Source organism: Ochotona curzoniae, unplaced genomic scaffold (assembly GCF_017591425.1).
Source record: "Ochotona curzoniae isolate NIBS_2020 unplaced genomic scaffold, NIBS_Ocur_1.0 scaffold_2587, whole genome shotgun sequence".
Taxonomy (NCBI): domain Eukaryota; kingdom Metazoa; phylum Chordata; class Mammalia; order Lagomorpha; family Ochotonidae; genus Ochotona; species Ochotona curzoniae.
In genome coordinates, this window is record NW_024467096.1 from 28,506,219 (window position 1) to 28,526,717 (window position 20,499).

The 20,499-nt window shown below is 41.3% G+C and overlaps 1 protein-coding gene across 8 annotated transcripts in view; it reads left to right on the forward strand.

The window, feature by feature from the left end:
- Positions 1-20,499, forward strand: part of TNIK (TRAF2 and NCK interacting kinase) — a 382,866-nt gene that overhangs the window by 334,296 nt on the left and 28,071 nt on the right. For 4 of the 8 annotated variants that reach the window (XM_041002750.1, XM_041002756.1, XM_041002754.1 and 1 more), the window contains 4 exons: positions 6,980-7,143; positions 9,050-9,147; positions 10,161-10,184; positions 15,515-15,699. In XM_041002750.1, coding sequence (XP_040858684.1) covers positions 6,980-7,143; positions 9,050-9,147; positions 10,161-10,184; positions 15,515-15,699 — 471 coding nt within the window. The remainder of the gene's footprint in view (positions 1-6,979; positions 7,144-9,049; positions 9,148-10,160; positions 10,185-15,514; positions 15,700-20,499) is intronic. The other 4 variants (XM_041002751.1, XM_041002753.1, XM_041002755.1 and 1 more) reach the window with 1 other exon arrangement.

Here is a 20,499-nt window from a genome sequence, read left to right on the forward strand (position 1 = left end):
AACAAAAATGAAAATGTCTATGACTTTGAAATTTAGGAGACACTTAATAGAAGTTTCCAGAATGTTGCTTATATTTTCAAAATGTTTTTAGCCCACACCAAATGTATTTTAAAGATTCGTTTATTTATTTGAAAAGCAAAGTGACACAGACATAGAGAGGCCTGAGATTTTCCATTTTCGAGGGTGGGTTCACCCTCCAAATGGCCAAGACAGGGCTGGGCCAGACTAAAGCCAAGAGCCTAGAACCACATCTGTGCTTCTTGCATGGGTGGCAGAATCCCCAGCTCTTGGACCATCTTCCACTGCTTTCCTAGGCACATTAGCAGGGAGTTGGATCACAAGCGGAGCAGCCAGGACTGCAGCTGGCAATCCAGTATGGGATTCCTGCATCTGAAGAAATGACTTAAGCTGCTGCCACATATGCTAGCTCCTGCTTATGTATGTATTTTTTAAATTGTATAAACCTTAGAAGATGCTTCCAACCGTACTTGTTAGATGTCTCTTCTTTCATACAAATCCCTGATCTCCAGCAGTAGCCTGAGTAGCCCTGCTTCACGCTCCCAGAATACCTTGTGCTTACTTCAGGCAAAGTGTGAAGCAAATGTGCTGTATGTATCTGATTCACAGAACATTGGACTCCATCTTATTCTTGACCATTCCGCAAATACCTAATGCAATACCCAATGCAAGACAACTGAATAAGTGAATAAATACTATTTTGTGGGCAGTAACATTACGCAAATGAACAATGCGGTAAAATATTCCACTAAGAGAGGCTTCTAGCCTGCCAAGAATTTGGTTTTGAATTAGCGTTTAGTAATAAATATCAAAATATGCCTCCCTTTGGTAACAACCTAAATAACAGATTTTCTGCCAAAAAATAATAAAATTGCAAAGACTCCAATATGAGCAAAGAATGTGATTAAGCAGTTCACAAAGAAAGAAATTATAAGCAGAAAATAAACATGAATAAAAATGACTTTCTCAATAGTAATATTTCAAATCTATACTGAATTGGGGGCCAGCACCATGGTAAAATAGCTTAAGCCTCTGCCTGCAATGCTGGTATCCCATTTGGGCACTGGCTCAACTCCCTGGAAACCTGCACCCATGTGGGAGACTCAGAAGAAGCTCTAGGCTTCTGGCTTCAGACTGAGCCAGCTCTGGCTACTGTGCCCACTCTGGGAGTATACCAGCAAGTGGAGGTCTCTCTGTTGCCCCTTCTTTCTCTGTAAATCTGCTTATCAAATAAAAATCTTTAAAAAAATATTTAAAACAACAAGATACAGTGTATGAGAATGCTCATAATAAGTGAAAGAATTCTAGCGATGGATCATTATATGTGTATCAGTGCAAATCTGTTAGTACTTTCTTTCACACTTACACACGCACACACATATCCCAGATCATGCTTTGTCCAAGAATCCAAATTCCAGGGAAAAGAGACATAATTGGATATTTCCCTTTGGAGTTGATGGTAATTTCAGCGTAAGTATCACCACCATACCTTGGTGAGGGCACATTAGTATCTTAACAGTAGAGGGAAAAGTCAAACTAATTCCGTATTATGGGTTCCTGGATAACCATTATTATTTTTAGAAACATAAGAGAACTCTCACAGTGCCATGTTAACGGGAAAAGGAAACATATTTAGAGTGCTTCTGTGAATACACACATAAAAAAGACTAGGAGATAATATGCCAAATAGTAAGATGTAGTTGAATAGTCCCTGGCTCAGAGATTATTTGTTTTGCTTCCTTAACTTTTACCTTCTAATATTTTCAATATTAAATATTTATAGTCATAATGATTATAGTTTTTTAATATTAATTTGCCATTGTCAATCCACATGGGGGAAGAAAAGCTTGAAAGAAAGACCCCTCTGAAAATACACCATTTCAGCACTAGTGTTTTTAGCATGACAACACAAGAATTGGGTTAGGAGACAACTTTCCCAGACCCAGAATCTGACTGGGAACTTCAGGGGGGTGGGCACGCCCATCCTCCTCCATTGACCCCACATCACCAGGTTTCGTAAGTGCTTTCTTTACTCCCTTACACCAGTGGGGGAAACAGGACTATGCTAATAGTCTGCCAATAGCAAGGTCATTTTCCACCCTGTCCCCAGCTCTTGAGGTATAACTGAAAAATAAAAATTACATGGATTTATGGTGTACCACATGAAGTGTCAACATATATATACCTTGCAAGTTAATTACCATAAACATGGAAATTAACATATCCATCACCTCTCCTAGTTACAAGCTTTTGTAAGGAAAACTTTCAGGTCCTACTACCCTCATGGCACTGTTGAGGTATGCACGGTCGTGCTGTCGTCTCCAATGTGAACAGTAGACCTCCAAGACTGACTCTTCCCTTCTCCCTGAAGCTATTTCTTTGGACCCAACAATCTCCGCATCCTCACCCCTTTCTGCTCTGTCTCCGTGAGTGGCACACTTAGCATTAGATTGCCCTGGCCAGCAGAGCAGAGCCAGTAACATGGACAGGGAGAGGGTCTGGGGATGAAGCACCAACAGGAGACCAGTGATGGTAGAAATCTCTGGGAAGTCTCCCTTTACAGCTCCTTCACCTCTCCTTCTATACGCTTCCCCTTACATCCTAATTTAGCAGGATATTGGGTAGAGATGAGTCCAATTAGTCTAGGTGTTTTTAGCCACAAGCCCACTTTCTCTTCCTGCCGATACCAGCAAGCACTAATCAACTTCTTAGCCCACAACAGGTCCCCCTTTTTTGTTTCAAAGCAGACTTGAATGTGCTTGTCTTAGGTTGTGGACTCTCAGGATATCAGCCTTACCCATCATCAGAATCTCCGTAGCATGATGGAGGCCATGTCTTGGGTTCGTCAGTGCCTGGTCCATTTTACCCGTCTCTGGCTGCCATTCAACGCATTGCCTGCGGCAGCTGCACAAACCATATTTAGGGAGGCTGGTAACCCTGTTCCATGGCTAGGAGTATGTTTAACTTGGTAGCAATGAATAGACAGCAGTTCCTGGCTTGGAAAACATTTTGCACTTGCACAGGTATTACATACATAAAGACATACAATGGGGAGCAAGAGGCCGTGACCATATCCCACAGCATCTGCTGCTCCTCTGCCAACAAATCAACCTACTGTTACAACGTAAACATGCCCACCTGCACGTGTTCATCTATACAGTTCTATTGTTCCATAGCTCAGGCAGTCAGTTCCACAAGCTTGTTCATGGTCTCACAGGAGCTGTAGGGTGTCCTAGGGTCACTGCTGCTGTGGTGGTGGCTACCTACACCAGGGCAACGCTAGCTACAATGGTCAATGTTATGCCAGAGCCTCTTACGCCTTATCAGGCCAACAGAGGTCTCTCCGTTAGCCCTTACAGGCACAGGCAGGATTCTGGGCAGCCGCATGACAACAGCAGTATCGCCGTTGCCATTCCAACATGCTGTTAGGGGGCAGCTGACCTCGGTGCAACTCACTTCAGAGACGTTTTCTGTATGTGAGAGAGAGAAATGGAGGGATAACACAGGCAGACACGGGCTTAAAACTCAAGGAACTAAGGTTCAGCTACATGAGTGAGTCCTCAAATCCCGAGGAGTGACTGAACTAATAATTTCCCTAAGAGTAGTTGTCTCCCTTTATAAGGAAAAAGGGGGGGAGGGTCATGCAGTGCATGCCCATTCCCCACAAAGCTGCCATATAGAAAAGGTGGGAAATATCAGGACCTTGGTGCTCACAGAAGGAAGATAAAAGGGGGTACTTAACAATATACTAACTTAATTATGTATTGTATAAAGGCCTAATATACTTGCTTGTCCCATCCATCTTCCAACTCAAATGTCATCACCATGGCCAGTACCCAAGCTTTCACAAGACTCAGCAGCAGGAGCTTGCCGGACAAGCCTCTCAGGAATCCACCGTGGGCCATTTTCAATTTCTGGTAAAACACAAACCAATCCTCACCACATGTGAGGACAGGATCTGGGCCTTGCCACTGACCAGTCAAGGGATCCTTCCACATCACGTAACCCTTCTGCTTCTGAGATGGATTCCAATGACAATCCACAGCTGACCATCCTTCCGCATCCAATGTTAGAAAATTTAAGATAAATAACACAAGATTCAAATGATCTCAGGGAGTGCTATACTCCCCCTTTTTTTGTTCTAATAAGGTAATCCTTAATAGTATGGTTGGTGTGGTCCACAATACCTTGTCCTTGAGGATTATAAGGAATGCCTGTAATTGGTTGTATAAGGTGAGAGGCAGCAAAATCACAAACTTACTGCTGGTATAGCAGGGGCCATTATCAGTTTTAATAACTTTTGGAGTTCCCAATATGGAAAAACATGCATAGCAATGGGCTAGAGTGTGCCTGACTTGTTCCCCTGTCTGAGGAGTAGCTAGAATAAATTAGAATAAATCCAGAACAAGTATCGACAGTAACATGCACATACTTTAGTGTCCCAAATTCTGGAATGTGTGTGATGTCCATTTGCCAGTAATCTTAATATAATTCAATCAACCTGATCTACTGTCTCCACAAAATGGGAGATTAATCTGTTGGCATTCTTGAGGCCTCTTAAGAATACCAAGGGAAGCCCTAGAATTTGAATTTTTTGAATTCTTGGATGCCTTTTGAAAGATGGATAAAAACATCTGGGCTATGGAAAGTTTGGGGGATTTAACACAATTCTGAAAACGTTGAAATTCCAAATAATTAAATGGAGAAATAAGTTGTATTTTGTCTGGGGCTATAGCTAATCTTACCTCAACTGAAGGGAGAAACGCTGAAGTTGCTCCCATAAATCTTTCACAGCTGTACCCAAATTTAATGGCGCTGATGGCACAGGTGGCGCAGAGGTCTCCATGCCTGTCCAAAAGAGATTTTTGCTTGGCACACGCTCTATGGGCACATGCTCTACAGGTGGAGGAACCTCAGAAGACTCATTTCCATCCTTTTCCCGCCTCAGAAGAGGACCGCGAATCTTCTTTGCAGTCTCTCCAGACTTTGTCTGATCTGGGGTTCCTTCTTACCCTGGTTTGGGGTTCCCTTTATCTTCCTACTCTGGCTTAGGGTTCTCTCCCCTTTCTTACAGATAATTTTGAGGAAGGGTTGCACCACGCCTTGAGGGGATAATAAAGTATTTTTTACCAAGTACCAGAGGGAAAAAAAATCTCTACAAGGAGAGTTAACCATGGGGATACATCACAGACACTTTCAACGAACTTTTGCCAGGCCTGAAGTTTAGTGTTGGTTCCTTGTGACTGGAGCAGATCTCTGATTTCCTTAATCATGTGCACTTTAGTAAGTTCTTGCCCCCATGATAAATTTTACTTATGCCCTTGCAGAATGTTTAATGCTAAGCTTGCCTCTGGATTTCCGGGGTCCCTCAGATTATCCCTGGTGCCCCAGGACAGGGAGAAGGTTTGGGGATGAAATCATGAATGCCCCTCCAGAGTTCCAGGGGAACCTCAGATTGTCCCTCAGACCTAGGACAGGGAGAGGGTCTGGGGATGAAATCACTTATACCCCTGCAAAGTTTTTAATTCTAAACTTACCTTTGTAGGCTCAAGGGTCACTCAGATTGTCCCTTGTGCCGTGCCCCACGTTAGGCGCCATTTGCTCCAACCAGCAGAGCCAATAACATGGACAGGGAGAGGGTCTGGGGATGAAGCACCAACGGGAGACCAGTGATGTTAGAAATCTCTGGGAAGTCTCCTTTTATTCCTTTTATTGCTCCTTCACCTCTTCTTATATACTCTTTCCGCCCCCCATCCCCCACATCCTCATTTAGCAGGATATTGGGTAGAGATGAGTCCAATTAGTCTAGGTGTTTTTAGCCACAAGCCCAGTCCCTCTTCCTGCCCATACCAACAAGCACTAATCAACTCCTTAGCCCACAACAGTAGATCATGTTTTGATGATATATGTAATGTGTTTGTATCAAATTTCTTTAGTTTTAACATTTCTAAGAGCTATAGAGAACTATCATCCACCCTTTGGCCAGGGTTGAGCCGTCAGTGCTGCCTCCCTAGGGTGTGTGTTAGCAGGAAACTGGAGGTTGAACCATGGTAAATGGGCATCCAAACAGCTTTTTTTTTTTTTAAATATTATTACTTTGTGATACAGTTCCATAGACTCTGGGATTTCTCCTCCTTCCTTCCCAAATCCCCATTGATTTCCCCTGAAGTGTAGTACTTCATAAACAGTCCTAAGTCAGTCCTTGTTATTCTGCTATTTAAGTGTATCTTGACATTGTAGGTGTGGACAATGGCAATGAGTTCAGCACCCCATTGTCAAGATGCATTTCCCAGCTTTATTGTTTTGCTCTTTGATTTGGAAGTAGAGATTCTTACTGCGTTGTATCTTCACATCTGGATATGATAGTCTCTATCACACATCTTAACTGCTGGGCCAAACTCCTACCACTACATCACATTTCTCTATCCATTCATGTACCAGTGGACCTCCACTTGACTCTCCATCTTGGCAATTGTGACCAATGCTGTCTAGAATGCAGGTATCACCTCAACAGACTGACTTCATTTTTATTGTTTTTGTAGCCAAAAATAGAATCATTGAATCCTATAGTAATCCTGTTTTTCATGTTATGAAGAATCTAGTGTTTTCCATAACGATTGTATTAGTATGCATTTTTCATTGACACTAAGGGTTCCCTTTTCTCAACATCCTCACAAAATAATATTTCTCACCTTTCCTCTCACAAGTATGGGCTTCTACTTGTCATTGTCATTTTAATTTACATATATGATGATTAGTGACCCTGAGCATTTTTTTATACAATGACTGGGTTGATGGTCTTCTTTTGTGAATGGTCTATTTGGATCATTTGCTGATTTGTGTTTTCTTGCTATGGACTTGTTTGAGCTCCTTATAGGTTTTGGATGCGTCTCCCTAGACATGTGAGTTGCAAATGGACAGGTTGTGATAGTGTCATCACTGTGTTCTGCTGTCCACACAGCAACCCAGATCTCCGGAGAACTGAGCCTGTCCTGGAGAGTCCCCTGCACAGGACCAGCAGTGGCAGTTCCTCCAGCTCCAGCACTCCCAGCTCCCAGCCTAGCTCCCAAGGAGGCTCCCAGCCGGGATCACAAGCCGGGTCCAGTGAACGCACCAGAGTCCGAGGTAGAGCGTGCTCTCAGCTTCCCTGACAACACTTTCTGGGGACACCCAGGCTTGGGGAGGCAAGTTGCTTCCAGACTCACCCCTGTGGGACACTGCAGGGCCCTCTAGCTGATCTTAGCCTCTGTTGCCTCCCAAGAGTGCACAACCAGACCCAACTTGTGTGTGTGTGTATGTGTGTGTATGAGAACTGAGTGTGGACAAAGTCGTTTTACAAATCAGAGAACATCAGGGACATCACCAAAGTGTGGTCTTACCTCAAGGTGTTACCTTTCTAGATACCTGAACTTCCAGTTGATGACCTATCATTATGGTTTCAAGTATTCCCCATGAATCCTACTCCATTGTTGCAATAGTCTTGTTTGGCATCCTGTACTTGGTTCACAATAGAAGGTATTTCTCAAAATCCCCATGGAGACAGAGGTAGAACAAATACCTTTGAGGGCAGAAACGAAATTTCTCACTTGAAAAAATACATTTAACTTATCTGATTGCTCCTATTAGATGGGTGAAAAATTAGCCTTTCTAAAACTTTTGATTCAAATCATTTATCATTGTTTAGTTTTCATTAACGAGGGAGCCTGCAGAAAACATCATTGTTGTCCAAGTCATTATGAGCATGACAATACATTGTTTGTAGCTAATCAAAATTCTCTTTCTCAATCACCCTCTTTAGAGGATAATTTTGCTTCCCAATGATAAAGATTGGGACTACCAAGTGCAATTTGATGAATATTAATATACATATTAATTTCATTAATAATGAAAACCACCAGTGCTTGGTTTTCTCCAAGCCTACTAAGTAGGCACAAGCAGCATTCAGCCCCTACTATACATTTCTTTGAGGTTTTGAACAGGGCCAGCCTGATGCATCCATTTTTAAAAGCTGGGTATAGACCCTATAAGGTCCTTGTCTGAATGGGGATGTGGAAGGGCCTCAGGCCACCCTTCCACCCTGTGCCACCCTCTCTAGTCAGGGGTGACCGCATAGCCTCATATGTGTCTATAGCTGGGACCCAAAATATAAATTTACATTTAGAAATTCTTTCCCCATTCTTTTCTCTAATCATATAGTTAGTTACAGAAAATGTAAAAATAAAGAATTACAATTCAATCCCTTGATCTCATTCAGGTTCAATTCTTACATTCTTTCCTTTGATCCCCAGTTCTTGTGTATCAGTGAAAACCTCTCCGGGATTAGACCTTCTGCATCAGTATGTGTGTAACCCTGAGAGGTGTTCCTTACTCTTCTGCTCTGGCCTCTGGTCCAGGGCACCATCTTAGCCTTTCTTCCTTAGAAGGTCCAGACCACTTGTCACACTCACTTAAAAAACACTCCACCATCACTTCTCGGCCTTTTGGCCAAGATCAAGTATAAAAAGCACTCCACCAAATAACCTGGGTTTCCTTTTCTTCTTTCTCTTTGTTCCACAAAAGTCCATCAGAATCATCTGCCCTATTGGAAACTGATCGAAGAACAAAGCAGGCCTAGAAACTGCATGTAGAAGCTGATTGAGAACAGGGCTTGCAGGAGTCCGAATGCTAGCTCCCTTCCTCGTTGCAGCTCACCCCTGGCCCAGTGGTGTCATCTTTCCAAGTCTGTGTCCAACTGTAAAACAGAAAAACAGCACCACGCCTTTGTGTTAGAACAAGGATTCAGTGAGATGACTAACACGGAATGCAGTTGGCACTGTGCCTGGCTTGTGCTTAGTAAATACTCCTTGCTACAATTTTTTTGGTCCTAGTCATTTCCAAGTTGCAAGCTTAATTGTCGTTACCCAGACAGTTATCATTTTATATGAATGTACTCGAGGACTGGAGTGAGTGATGCGTTCACTAATCAGTTCTGAGCGGGTGACTCATCCAGAAAGTGGTCCTCACTTTCTTGACCCTCTGTTTTTTCCTACAGCCAACAGTAAATCAGAAGGCTCGCCAGTCCTCCCCCATGAACCTTCAAAGGTGAAACCCGAGGAATCCAGGGACATCACCCGGCCTAGCCGACCAGCTGTGAGTGCTTCTCTAACTCAGGGGTGAACTCTGTTAATGTATGATGGAGCACACAGGGTAAGGCGATTGGCAAGACACTCGTGAGTTCAGCCAAAATTACTGAGATGAATAAGAACAGATTTTGGAGTGCAAAAGGCTATCATCCCTGAGCAGCAGGAAAATGGACCCACTTGGCTTGCTTTCCTTGCGTTTAGGGGTTTCAATATTAGCACTCTTTTAGCAAATGAAACTGGAGGAGGAAAAATGCCTACCATTCCATCATTTCTATGCAGCAACCTTGGAAAAATGATGTTGAAACTAGAAGTTAAAGAGACTTGGACATTGTGTTTGATATTTTTATATTCTGCTCTGACCCTATAGTATTTTACATGTATGTTAATATTACAGTTCTTCTGTAATCTTTCATGCCTCTAGGAGTGCATTGGATGGATCAAAACGGATAAGCATATGATGTAAATTTAAACCTGGCATCAATACCATGGCATGATAGGCCAGGGGATTTTCTTTTTTTCAAGATTTATTTATTTTTATTGGAAAGGTAGATGTACAGAGAGAAGATTTAGAGAAAGATCTTCGATCCGCTGGTTCATTCCCCTAGTGGCCGCATGGCCAGAGCTGAACTGATCCAAAGCCAGGAGCCAGGAGCTTCTTCCAGGTCTCCCATGAGGGTGCAGGGTCCTTAAAGAATGAAATAAAAGCATACAGGCTGAAATATGAAATTTGAAAATTAAATTGGAAAGAGTTAACAACTTATTTAAATTTGATAAGAATCTTTTCTACAAAATGGATGTCAAGTCTTTAACATGAAAGTGAGGAAATATACTGAGAGTAATAACGAGAAATCCACGTCATTCCTCGCTCATATTCTCATTGCTAGCTTGTATTATCAGGGTTTTTTGTTTTCGTTTTCGTTTTTGTTTTACAAATTATTCCAATGTATCTAACTTGCTACCTTTTCTCTGACTTTCTCTCCTTTCTGTGGCTTCTTCTGGATTGGGTTCTTCTTATTTCAGAGCTATAAGAAAGCTATAGATGAGGTCAGTATTCCCTTTGCTTGGTTGTGTTTTTGTAAGATGTACCTCTTACCCGATTTCCTGATGTTGACATTTGGAAAGATGTCTCATGGGATCACAGATGCAAGGTCACCGTGACCTGCTGGGTGGAGTGCCCTTCGAACGGAAGCTAGCCTGAGACCTTCAGGTCTCTCCATGGAAGGCGTCAGAGACCTTTCTTCTAAGCTAAGTTTTCACCTTTCCTCTCTTCGATTGGCTCATAGCAAGTTAATGGCACTGTTTCACCACCCAGTGTCTTCCCCATCCAAATCTGCACCTGCCAGCCTGGCTAGGAGATAGCTCTGTGCTGCTTCCTTAACAGACAAGACACATCGATCCCAGGGCACTGCGAACTTACAGGGTGAGATCTGGAACCAAAAAGTGACTGGATATTGCCAGGTTCATTTTGTGGAGCATTCACAACACCGTTCAGCAGCAACGTCAGCTTAATGGGTGTGGGTGAGTTAAGTGACGTTATCTCCCTGTCTGTGGAGACATCATTCCACTCAGAAAAGACATGGCTTTGTCAACCACAGGTCGATTGTTAAAATGATTGACCACCTTACTGCTGTTGGCCAGAGCTGCGTAAGTAGAATTTTCTGACTTTTTTTTTTTTAAGATAGGTCTTGCAGAGATTCCAAAATGCGTGGAATCTGAGACTGCCATTATGGCTTTAACAGTTGTCACTCTGCTGAACACTGTTTTGACGAATTTATGTGGAAAAAGTACAGCATTGTGATGAGAAATTGGCTTTGAGATCCTCCAGTAAATAACTGACAGGGACAAATTTTCTAACATTTCTGGCCCAGACTTTCCCCATCCATCCAATGGGATAAAAAGAAAAAATTCCTGCCCTACCTTGCTTATTAGATTTCCTAGGCTTAGTCAAAGTCAGGTGTGCAGAAGCATTTGTGAACTGTTAAAAGCTGCAGAAAGCCAGGAGATTGTCTTGTTTGTTGACGATGGGGCCAGTGGCTGGGAGCTGGCAAGTGAAAAGCATGCTTTTGTGCTTCTGATCTTTATCGACCAGCCTCACTTTTTCACTATTATGACCATATCACCATTCAGAATAATCCGGAAAATAGCTATCATAGTACCGAGAGAAATGTTAATCATGTATAACGTTGCATGTCTACAGTGTGTGGGTGGCATGCACAAGAAGGGGAGAGGGGACCTTGTGCGCTGTGGCCTTGCTTGCCGCTTTCCTGCATCTGAGTGAGGGAGGACAGGGCTATCACCATGTTCAGTCATTTTCTGCTAGAACAAAGGAAGAAAGAGAATGATGTTCTTGGACTGTAGTCTGCAATTTAAAAATGTGTATGAACAACCCAAGGGGAATTTCATCTGGCTAGATACTTGGCTTGAAGCTGGCTACTTAACTTGGGACATTTGGGGCTTTCAAGAGTTGCTCTCTGTAGTGCAGTGTGCTTCCCCCCAGTGGAAGAGACAAAAGGGGGCTTATAGCTGCACACTTCCACTGGGGCCACGTGTGGCTAGAAAAAGCCCTGGAGGTGTTTCTCAAAGCCCTATGTCTTGAGATGCACTGATCGGATCCAGTGCAGACCCAGTGGGTCTCAACCCGAGAACCTCTGCAGGTGATTCCTCTCTTCCCCTTCTCCCAGAGGCAATGTCTGGAAACAGTTCAAGTTGTCATTGGGATTCAGAGGTACGAGGCAGAGCCACTGACATCCATGCAAATAGAAGAGAGAGCCTTCTAAACACCTGCAGTGCACCCCACCCCTCTCCATGGTCAAGAACTGCCTGGCCCCCACATGTCAATTGTGCCACAGCGAGAAACCTTCCTTTATGCCCCTCACCCCCGCTTTCCTCTCCAAAATGAGCTTCCCTCTCCAAAATGAGCTTCCCTCTCGGTGACTGCTTCTTCTTTTATCTCACCTGAGATTAAAATCAAAGTCATAGAACTTCTTTAAAAATATGCTGCTTGTTGAGACTAATTTAATGGTTTATTTTTTCCCATAAAAAGCTATCTGTGGGAGTGCCCCATTAATTTGGCATTGATTTTTAATTAAAATAAAATGTCAGAGCACATGATAATTATTTACTACATGAAAATATTCTTTTGACTTTAGACAGTTAAATATGTGACATGAGGACTATGCACATAAGCAAATGCTGGCTTTTCTGCTCTTGTCCATAGGACCCTGGAAAGTTCCAGCACATATCCATTGATGGGGTAGAATTAACAATGATAACGGGTCCAGTCCCTTCTTTCCTGACTTGAACAGACTGAAGCTAGTATCCTAAGTTAGGTTTCCAAAAACAAGATTATTTTATTATAAACAGAAGGCATCAGCTTAAAACTTAATAAACAAAACAATAGTTCAAAGAGTTGAAATTTGCATAATCTGTCTTATTTCTAAAAAGAGAACTGAAAAAATCACATTTTTAGGGAAGGTGTGTATACATGTCAGCTTATATAAGCTTTTCTGAGTGAGAGTCTATCAAGTTGGTTGTAAAATGTGTTAGATCAAGGTGGCCTTTGAGTAAGAGCCTCCTCACTGTCTGTAGTTCGAAACAGCCAGCCATTTTGCAAGATTTCTTTTTCACTTATGAATCCTCAAATATTTTCATGCTAAATAACACTCTTATTTCTTAATACTTTTTAGTTCCAGGCTTGAGACAGCCAAAGAAATGAGTTAGTACAAGGGTTCATTATACTGGAGAAATTCGCACCAATGCCTGAGAGTAAAATGAATGGAAATGGACCTGAGCTCAGTGGTGTAAATTTTAGAACATATCTACATCTTTCATCTTTGCTATCATAAATTTTTACATAGGGAATAAATACAAAATGAAACTTCAACGAAACATGCAACTTACTGGCAATGAGAGATTAATTTTCCCAACTAGAAGTACTGCTTTACAGTTACTCTAAAGTAACTCTAAGTACTGCTTTAGAGTTATTGTTGCCTTGGTATTTTCATCTACATCTCATCCTTTAAGTTGTTAAAAGAAATTTGTAGTTAATATATCAAGAAAGTTAGGTATTTAATAGCAAAGAACACAATAGCAGAATCAGATAGCGGATCAGCACTTTAATTCTAAATACAGTTTAGAAAAATGTAGCTCATTTTCAGAAAATAAAATTGCTTTAAAATCAGTGAACTATGGGACTAGCTAAACATTTATAAATAATTGTAATTTAAAAGAAAAAAAAAAACTCTGTTTGAAATGTCAGAGATAAACAAGTCCTGGGGAAAAATGTATAATAAAACAAATCATCGCTAATACATTATATTTTACTCACATAATCATTAATAATGGAAATAAACTATTTTAAACCATATTCTCTCTTTAAGTTTATAATCAAATGTAACTTTTAATGACAAGTAATATTTTAAATGCTAATTTTGTTCTTTGATGAAACCTAATATGAGCCTACTATAAAGAAATCGAAATACAAAGTAATTTGTTATTTTATTGGTTTGTGAGATTATCACATCCTTTTCATTGCTTTAACAAATATCTAGGTGATAATAGAATATTCAAGCATAACAAACACTCCACTTTCTTTTGCATTTGTAAAAACAGTCAAAGGCTGAGAAACAGGTAGTAGCTTCTCCAGCTTTGGCTTATTGCCACTCCTGCTAAACAAGCAAACAAACACCATGAACAAAACTGCCTAAGATTCTAACTATGTGATAGATTTTTTCGACACTCTTTATATTTAAACGCCATTGATCCTTTTCAATGCAATTCCATTTTCACCTGGTTGGATGGGGTGACAACACCCACTGAAACCGAGGGCATGTGTCTGAGCAAATGTGCTTGTGCCAGCATGGAAGAACCCAGGCGAGTGTGTTTGTGTATTCAGTGCACGGCTTGAGTCTTCACACACTTATCCTTTTCCAAGAGCTTCATTGCAGGTGACTTTAGGACAAATTAAAAAGTCACTATTTCTTTCCCTTTGACATCAGAAAGAATTGTGTCTTTCACTTAACCCCTGGGTGTTTTGAACTTCTCGAACTTCAATACAATGTGGAAGTTCTGACTCCAAGTTTTAACTGAAATAGTCATGCCTGACTTATAGGTGGCTGCAGAGAAACATGCTAGCGTTACTGTGTTCTTAAAGTCACAATGATAATGTAACTACACACATTTTAGTTTCTTATCAATTTGGATAGATTTTATATCATCATCTAGATCACCTAGATTGTGCTGATCCTACATCAGGTGAATTGAACAAATACATTTCTGCATTGAAGTAAAGAGAGAATATGGCCCTAAGAAAACTGTGGGATTTAGTATTTTTCAATGAGTTTTTTTCTCCCTGATTCCCTATCTTTCCACATGGGTCCCTATATAGGGAGAAATGGTAAGACTGATGTCCAGTTGCCTTTTGCTCACTGCATGCTGTGCCATGGGCAGTTGGACCCATGCAAAGTAGAGTGGCCATGCTGTGGCTGAACTGCTTCTCTCTCCCGCGTTGCTCTGAAAGCATGAATGATTAGAGGCAGTCAGACGCTCAGCCCGCCATGTGCCTGGTGACCCAACGCCACCTCATCACATCCATAAGGCTAAAGGTTTCATCATCCTCCTGGACCCTGCAAAGTTGTCTCTCCCTCTGGGAGTTTTGCACATTTCTTGCTGTGTTCTCCACCAGGGTGTCTGCTGGAGAACTGGAATGGAAAACAAAAGAACATGAAACTCCTGTCCTTGTGAGAGAGGACTCAGGTTTTTTTGTTGTGGTTCTAGTTTTGTTCTGTTCTGGCTCTCAATGGCAGTGAGCCCAGGCTTTGGGTGGGCTATCATTTGATGCAGTGCCTCTGCTCTCCAGGAAATGATGACACACTCAAAGAGTCATTAGAGTAGCTGGAACCTTGGGATTATTCTGGGACAGATGTTAGAGGTGGGAAGAGTAGTGGTAGAGGGGAGAGGACATTGCTGTGGCTTGGGCAGGAACCCTGGAACACTGCAGAACAATTTCTAATCCCATGCATTTTCCCATGAACTCTGAGGGTGTCCAACTTCACCTGCCCGAGGTAAAATGAGAACTTCCTGTCTGCATATGTGTGTATGCACACAACATACATACATATATATTCAAAACTCAAAAGTCTAAGTCTTGCTATGGGTCTTGAACAAAGTGTAAAAGGATTTCATCTTTTTTTTTCTAGCTTCTACGTGCTGCAAACATCGTTTCCTTAGCTCCATGCAGTAACTATGTTTGTCACAGTTCTATAGAGAGCTGCTTCTTTTCTTGTTGCTTAAGCTGGAACACTGATTTGCTGAGAGAAGTCGCTGTGGTCTTCTTGACATGTCACACACACTAAGCAGACCATCTCTGTTTGTAGGATCTGACAGCATTAGCTAAAGAACTGAGAGAACTCCGCATTGAAGAGACAAACCGACCACTGAAGAAGGTGACCGACTACTCCTCCTCCAGTGAGGAGTCGGAGAGCAGTGAAGAAGAGGAGGAGGACGGCGAGAGCGAGACCCATGATGGAACAGTGGCTGTCAGTGACATTCCCAGACTGATGTAAGAATATCATATTATAAACATAGGCAAGGAGGGACTTGGAGATCTCTTTCAAGAGAAAATATGCGTTACATAAAGGAGCCTGGGTGGGTCTCTGACAAGATGAAACCACATTGGGGATCTGGGTTTCTATGAAGGTAGTAGACTTTTTATGATTCTTTTGCCCCACAGACACAATCATTTAGACCACATAGTATTTCTAAGACTGCACATTTTACCTGCCTGTTGCCATTGGACTATCTGACCCTTTGGTGACTCTGCCTGGGTCTTTACCTTTGACAACCAGACTGTGCATTCACAATGGTACCTAGGAATGACAGTGAACAACATGAGACATTTGTTCATCAGTACATGGGAAGTAATGCACTTGACAGTGCTGGTTAGCATCCCAGCCTGTGAATCAGACATCATATAATCAAGCAGTGAAACTTCCGAGAGTCTCATTTGAATATTCCTTATACCATTCTGTTTCCTCCCTGCCAGAAGGCACAAGTGCCCCTTCACTGGTTTATGTTAACTTAGATAGAACAAGATGCCAGTTTCAAGCCTTCTCTGTTCATCACCAGCGCTGGCTCAGTTGCTGGTTGCTCATAAGACCACACACCTGTATATACAGAAGATGCCATTTCGGGCCAAAAAATTTTTGTTCTGCCAGTGGAGTTTGGAGAAGCATGACTGCCAGTCTGAAGGGAGTGATTGATTAATCATCATTTCATTCAAGCAATTCTTAGAAGCAAATCTGATTATCATAGTGAAAATCCATACTTGTTATTTTACTGTTGCTTATCCAGTTATTGACAAACACAAATGTGCTAAAATATGACATTTTGAAACAAAGTGTATTAAATTGCCCTTTTAATCACAACTAAAACTGTCCTAGAAGCAAAATCACTAACCAGAACATTTCTGCCACCCACACTGGCCGTTTCCGTGTGTTGGTCTTTATTCAACATTGCTGTCGCCTTGTCACCGATGCTCTGAATTCCCTTTATGCACTGAGCACACAGCTACCTGGATGAAAGTCAATTGTGAAACTAAGATTGCTGAAATAGTCACTGTGTGTTGGATTCTGCCTTCCCAAAGTTTATATTCTAGTTGGAGGCAAACCATAGTAGACATGGGAAACTGCAGGCTGAGACCGACATTTGGAATAACCATTGGCAGCAAGGAAAGGAGCAGAGCATTTGGCTTAAGCCCTCTGTCATGTTTTAGCAATGCTGTTCATCCTTACACTCCAACGGCAGCCTTTCCCCCGCTCCAGAAAGATCCACCTTCCTAAAACTTCCTGAGTAGACCACTCTGGGTTTCTTTTTATTGTCTGGCACTTTCCTGCTTCCTGTTAATCATTTCTTCACAGCCTAGCCCGCACAGGTAAAGTCTGTTCTCTCCCCTTGCCTGTCACTGTATTATGTGTTTAATTCTGTTTATTCATGGAGTCGCTTGACTCGGGAGATGATGGTGATGATGATGATGATGATGATGGTGATGATGTTATAGTGTTTGTCTCACCCTCTTGAGTTGTGAAATCCCAAGGACAGACTGTTTTACACATCTCTACTCCCTCTCTTCTTGCACGGTGCCTAGATTAAAGTCCCCTCTGGTGACTGTGATTCACATTTAACTGCCGCACACTGAATCTGCCAAGTCCTAACTTTAAAGAGACATGGTGTAATCCAAGGGAAAGACACTTGGATTACACCATATCTCTTTAAGAGACAAGGGAAAGACAGCATGACAGACAAGAGCAGTGGTGATGTTGGAATCTCAGGGGAAGACCTGAAGACCCTCAAGGTGAGTTTAGTGGGAACATAGACAGTATGAGGTGTAGAGAGGGCCTGGACTTGTGAAACCAGACCAGGAGATGAGTGTTTTATCATGCAGTCATTGGGAGCTGTTGAAGCTGTGTGAGAAGGAATGACACGATCTTTGCTGCATGCAAAAGAGGCGAGCAAGATGATTCGGAAAGAGGCAGACTAGAGACTGGTAAAAAGGCTTATAAGCTTTGCTCTGATAATTCAGGTAAGAAACAAGGTGATGATAGAGTGCTTGTCCTGGGTGTGGTTATTAAAGAAAGGGTAAATTTTAGAAACAGATCATCATCCATTAAAGCATATTTAATTTACGTAATCTAGTAACATTTAATTATATGTGAGATACACTAGAAAGTTGAAGGATGCAAATATATGTATGTTTATTCCAATATGATAAATACTGTGCATATATTTTCTATGTTTGTAAAATGAATACAATCTGTTCTCGAGCATGACAGTCACATGTCTAACAAACTTCACACTATTAAAAATTCCTTATAAAACATGTGCTCCTTTAGATATAGAGTATTTTGCGGTTAGAGTCTTCCTTGTAGACGTTCTTATTGTTTTTATTTTCTACTGTTAATATAAAAATTACATATTGGACTATGTATTTATAGAACAGAAAATGAAAATACAACACACTTTGGTACCATGAAGTGTGCACAAAAGTGTTTTCTCAGGAATGGAGTCCCTGCCATTCAGACAAGCAGCTGTGGATTCTGATTTTCAAAAATGCTGCTTTTTTCTTTAAGCAATTTATTATTTGTTGATTAAAGTATAACCTAAAAGAATGCATATGACTAAGTTAGTGTCCACAAATACCAGTGACACTATTTCTAAATACTTTGTGCATAGAAGAAAAATATTAAATTGAGGGAAACAAGAAACTCATGAAAGTGATAGCTTTTGAATAAGGAACTTTTATGGAATCCTCAGTTATGTAATGGTCATGCACTGCTTTTATTATTAGGGGAAATTAATAGCTTCATAAAACAGGAATAAAACATCATGTAAGTTGATCCGCCTTGTATCAAGCAAACCAAAGAGGCATCCTTTGGTGTCAGTGACTTTCCTCAAGTACCAGCAGGTGCCTTCAAACAGGATGTAGGGCACAGTCGTGGTTGTCAGGAGAGCCGGCTGCTACACAGAGTACTACACCATTCAAGAAAATCCCAATGAAGGCCAGCTGAGCAACAGTGCCATATAACTCTGTGTCCTCTTTCCCAATCTTACTAAAAGCTGCGGTTGTGACCTCACTGCTGGAAGGCTTGCTGTCCTTGCCCTAAGTCCTCTTGGCTCTCCCAGTTGCCGTTCTGGCTCTGGAGTGATGAATGCTCTGAAAGAATGACAGCAGGTGCTCCATCCCAACCCCTTACAACCTATCACACCCCTGGAGTCCATGATTTCCTCTAATGCACACTCTGGCCAAACAGACCTCCTTATTAATCTACAGAAATCTTTACCCCCAACAGAACGCTTCCCCTTGGAATGGCCTCTCCCTGTCCCTTCTATTCTAGTATCTTGCATTACATTTGAGTGTACTTGTAATGCTGTAAGGTTCTTATGGATATCAACAGTTTTCAGAGCCATATTTATTCAGCTTTTATGTCCACAACCCAGAGCCAAAACCAAGGACCTTTCAGGTAGCAAGTGCTCAATAAATGTGCATGTAATCCAGTTAAATCAATATTTCCAGCAACACTCTGACAAATCCAATTAGAGGAAATTATTGTTCCCAGCCTGCAACCTAATTACAGTAAATTTGCAACAGTTTTCCTTCTACTCAGTGGACTTTTTTGCTTTGTTTTTTTTTTATAATCTTTATAGGATTTGGGGCAACTAATTTTTCCTATTCAGTTTCTCTATTGGAAAAGTCATTTTTAAAACAAAGGATTGTTACAGTTGTTATTTTAAGCCATTGTGGGTATTGTTTAATTTTCTTTCCCCTCCTGCTAAAAAAAAAAAATTATTTCTTAGAGTAGTTTGATGTACAGAAAATTTGAGAACAAAGTATAGAATCCCCCCTCTTTTTCTCCCTTTTGCCGTCATGGTTTCTGCTAATTAGCGTCTTACAGTAGTAACGGTCATATCATAAGGATTGAACCAGTATTAGTCTGTTCTTATAAACTGCCACTGTTTTTTCAGATTCCCTTAGTTTTTATCCTAATTTTCTTTTTCTCTTCAAAGATCTCATTCATCCCAGATGCTACATTAAGTTTTCAAAGCTGCTCAGATGACTCCTTGCAATAACAATTTCTGAGACTTGATTAAATTTTTATTAACTTGGCAAGTGTGAGGATTCCTGAGTAGATATGATAAAGATACCCCTCTATTGGAACCTTTCTGACGTTATTCTCACGATTGCAATAGATTTATAGGGACCCCAGAGGAAGCTTGGTGTCTGATCATATTATGTCAAGAATACATCCTGTTAACATGTGTTATGACTGACTGGCCAAGGCATGGTTGAAGTTTTCCACTGTAAAGTGGCTCTTCCCTACCTCTCCTCCTTCCTGTGCCATATTCCTTGGAAGAAAGCCACTAGGTATGGCTCACACTTAAGGCCCTGGGAATTAGAGTCCCCTCCTTGCAGGTTGGGAAAACTATGTAATTTATTTGAAATTCTTCTCCACAGGAGATTTGGCTCTCCTTTTTTTTTTTTTTTTTTTTTGCTAATTTATTCAATCTTTATATCAGGATAGAATTGTAGCTATTTATTTTGGACTTCCTGTTATGATCCAGTGAGGGAACTTCCATTCCAAATCTTCATGAAAACTGAATTAAAACATAAGTTTATTCTGGTGCAAACGTTCTTTAAATCAGTGCATGGGAGGAGTCATCCAAAAAGTTCATGGAAAAGGCATATTATAAAAACTATGCACTGGCTTCCAAATCTTTTTGCCTTAAGATGAAGTTGCCTTTTGATTCTACTTTTCTGCAAACATCTTGAGGTCCCCTCTCTAGTCTATTTTGTTGGTCAGATTCT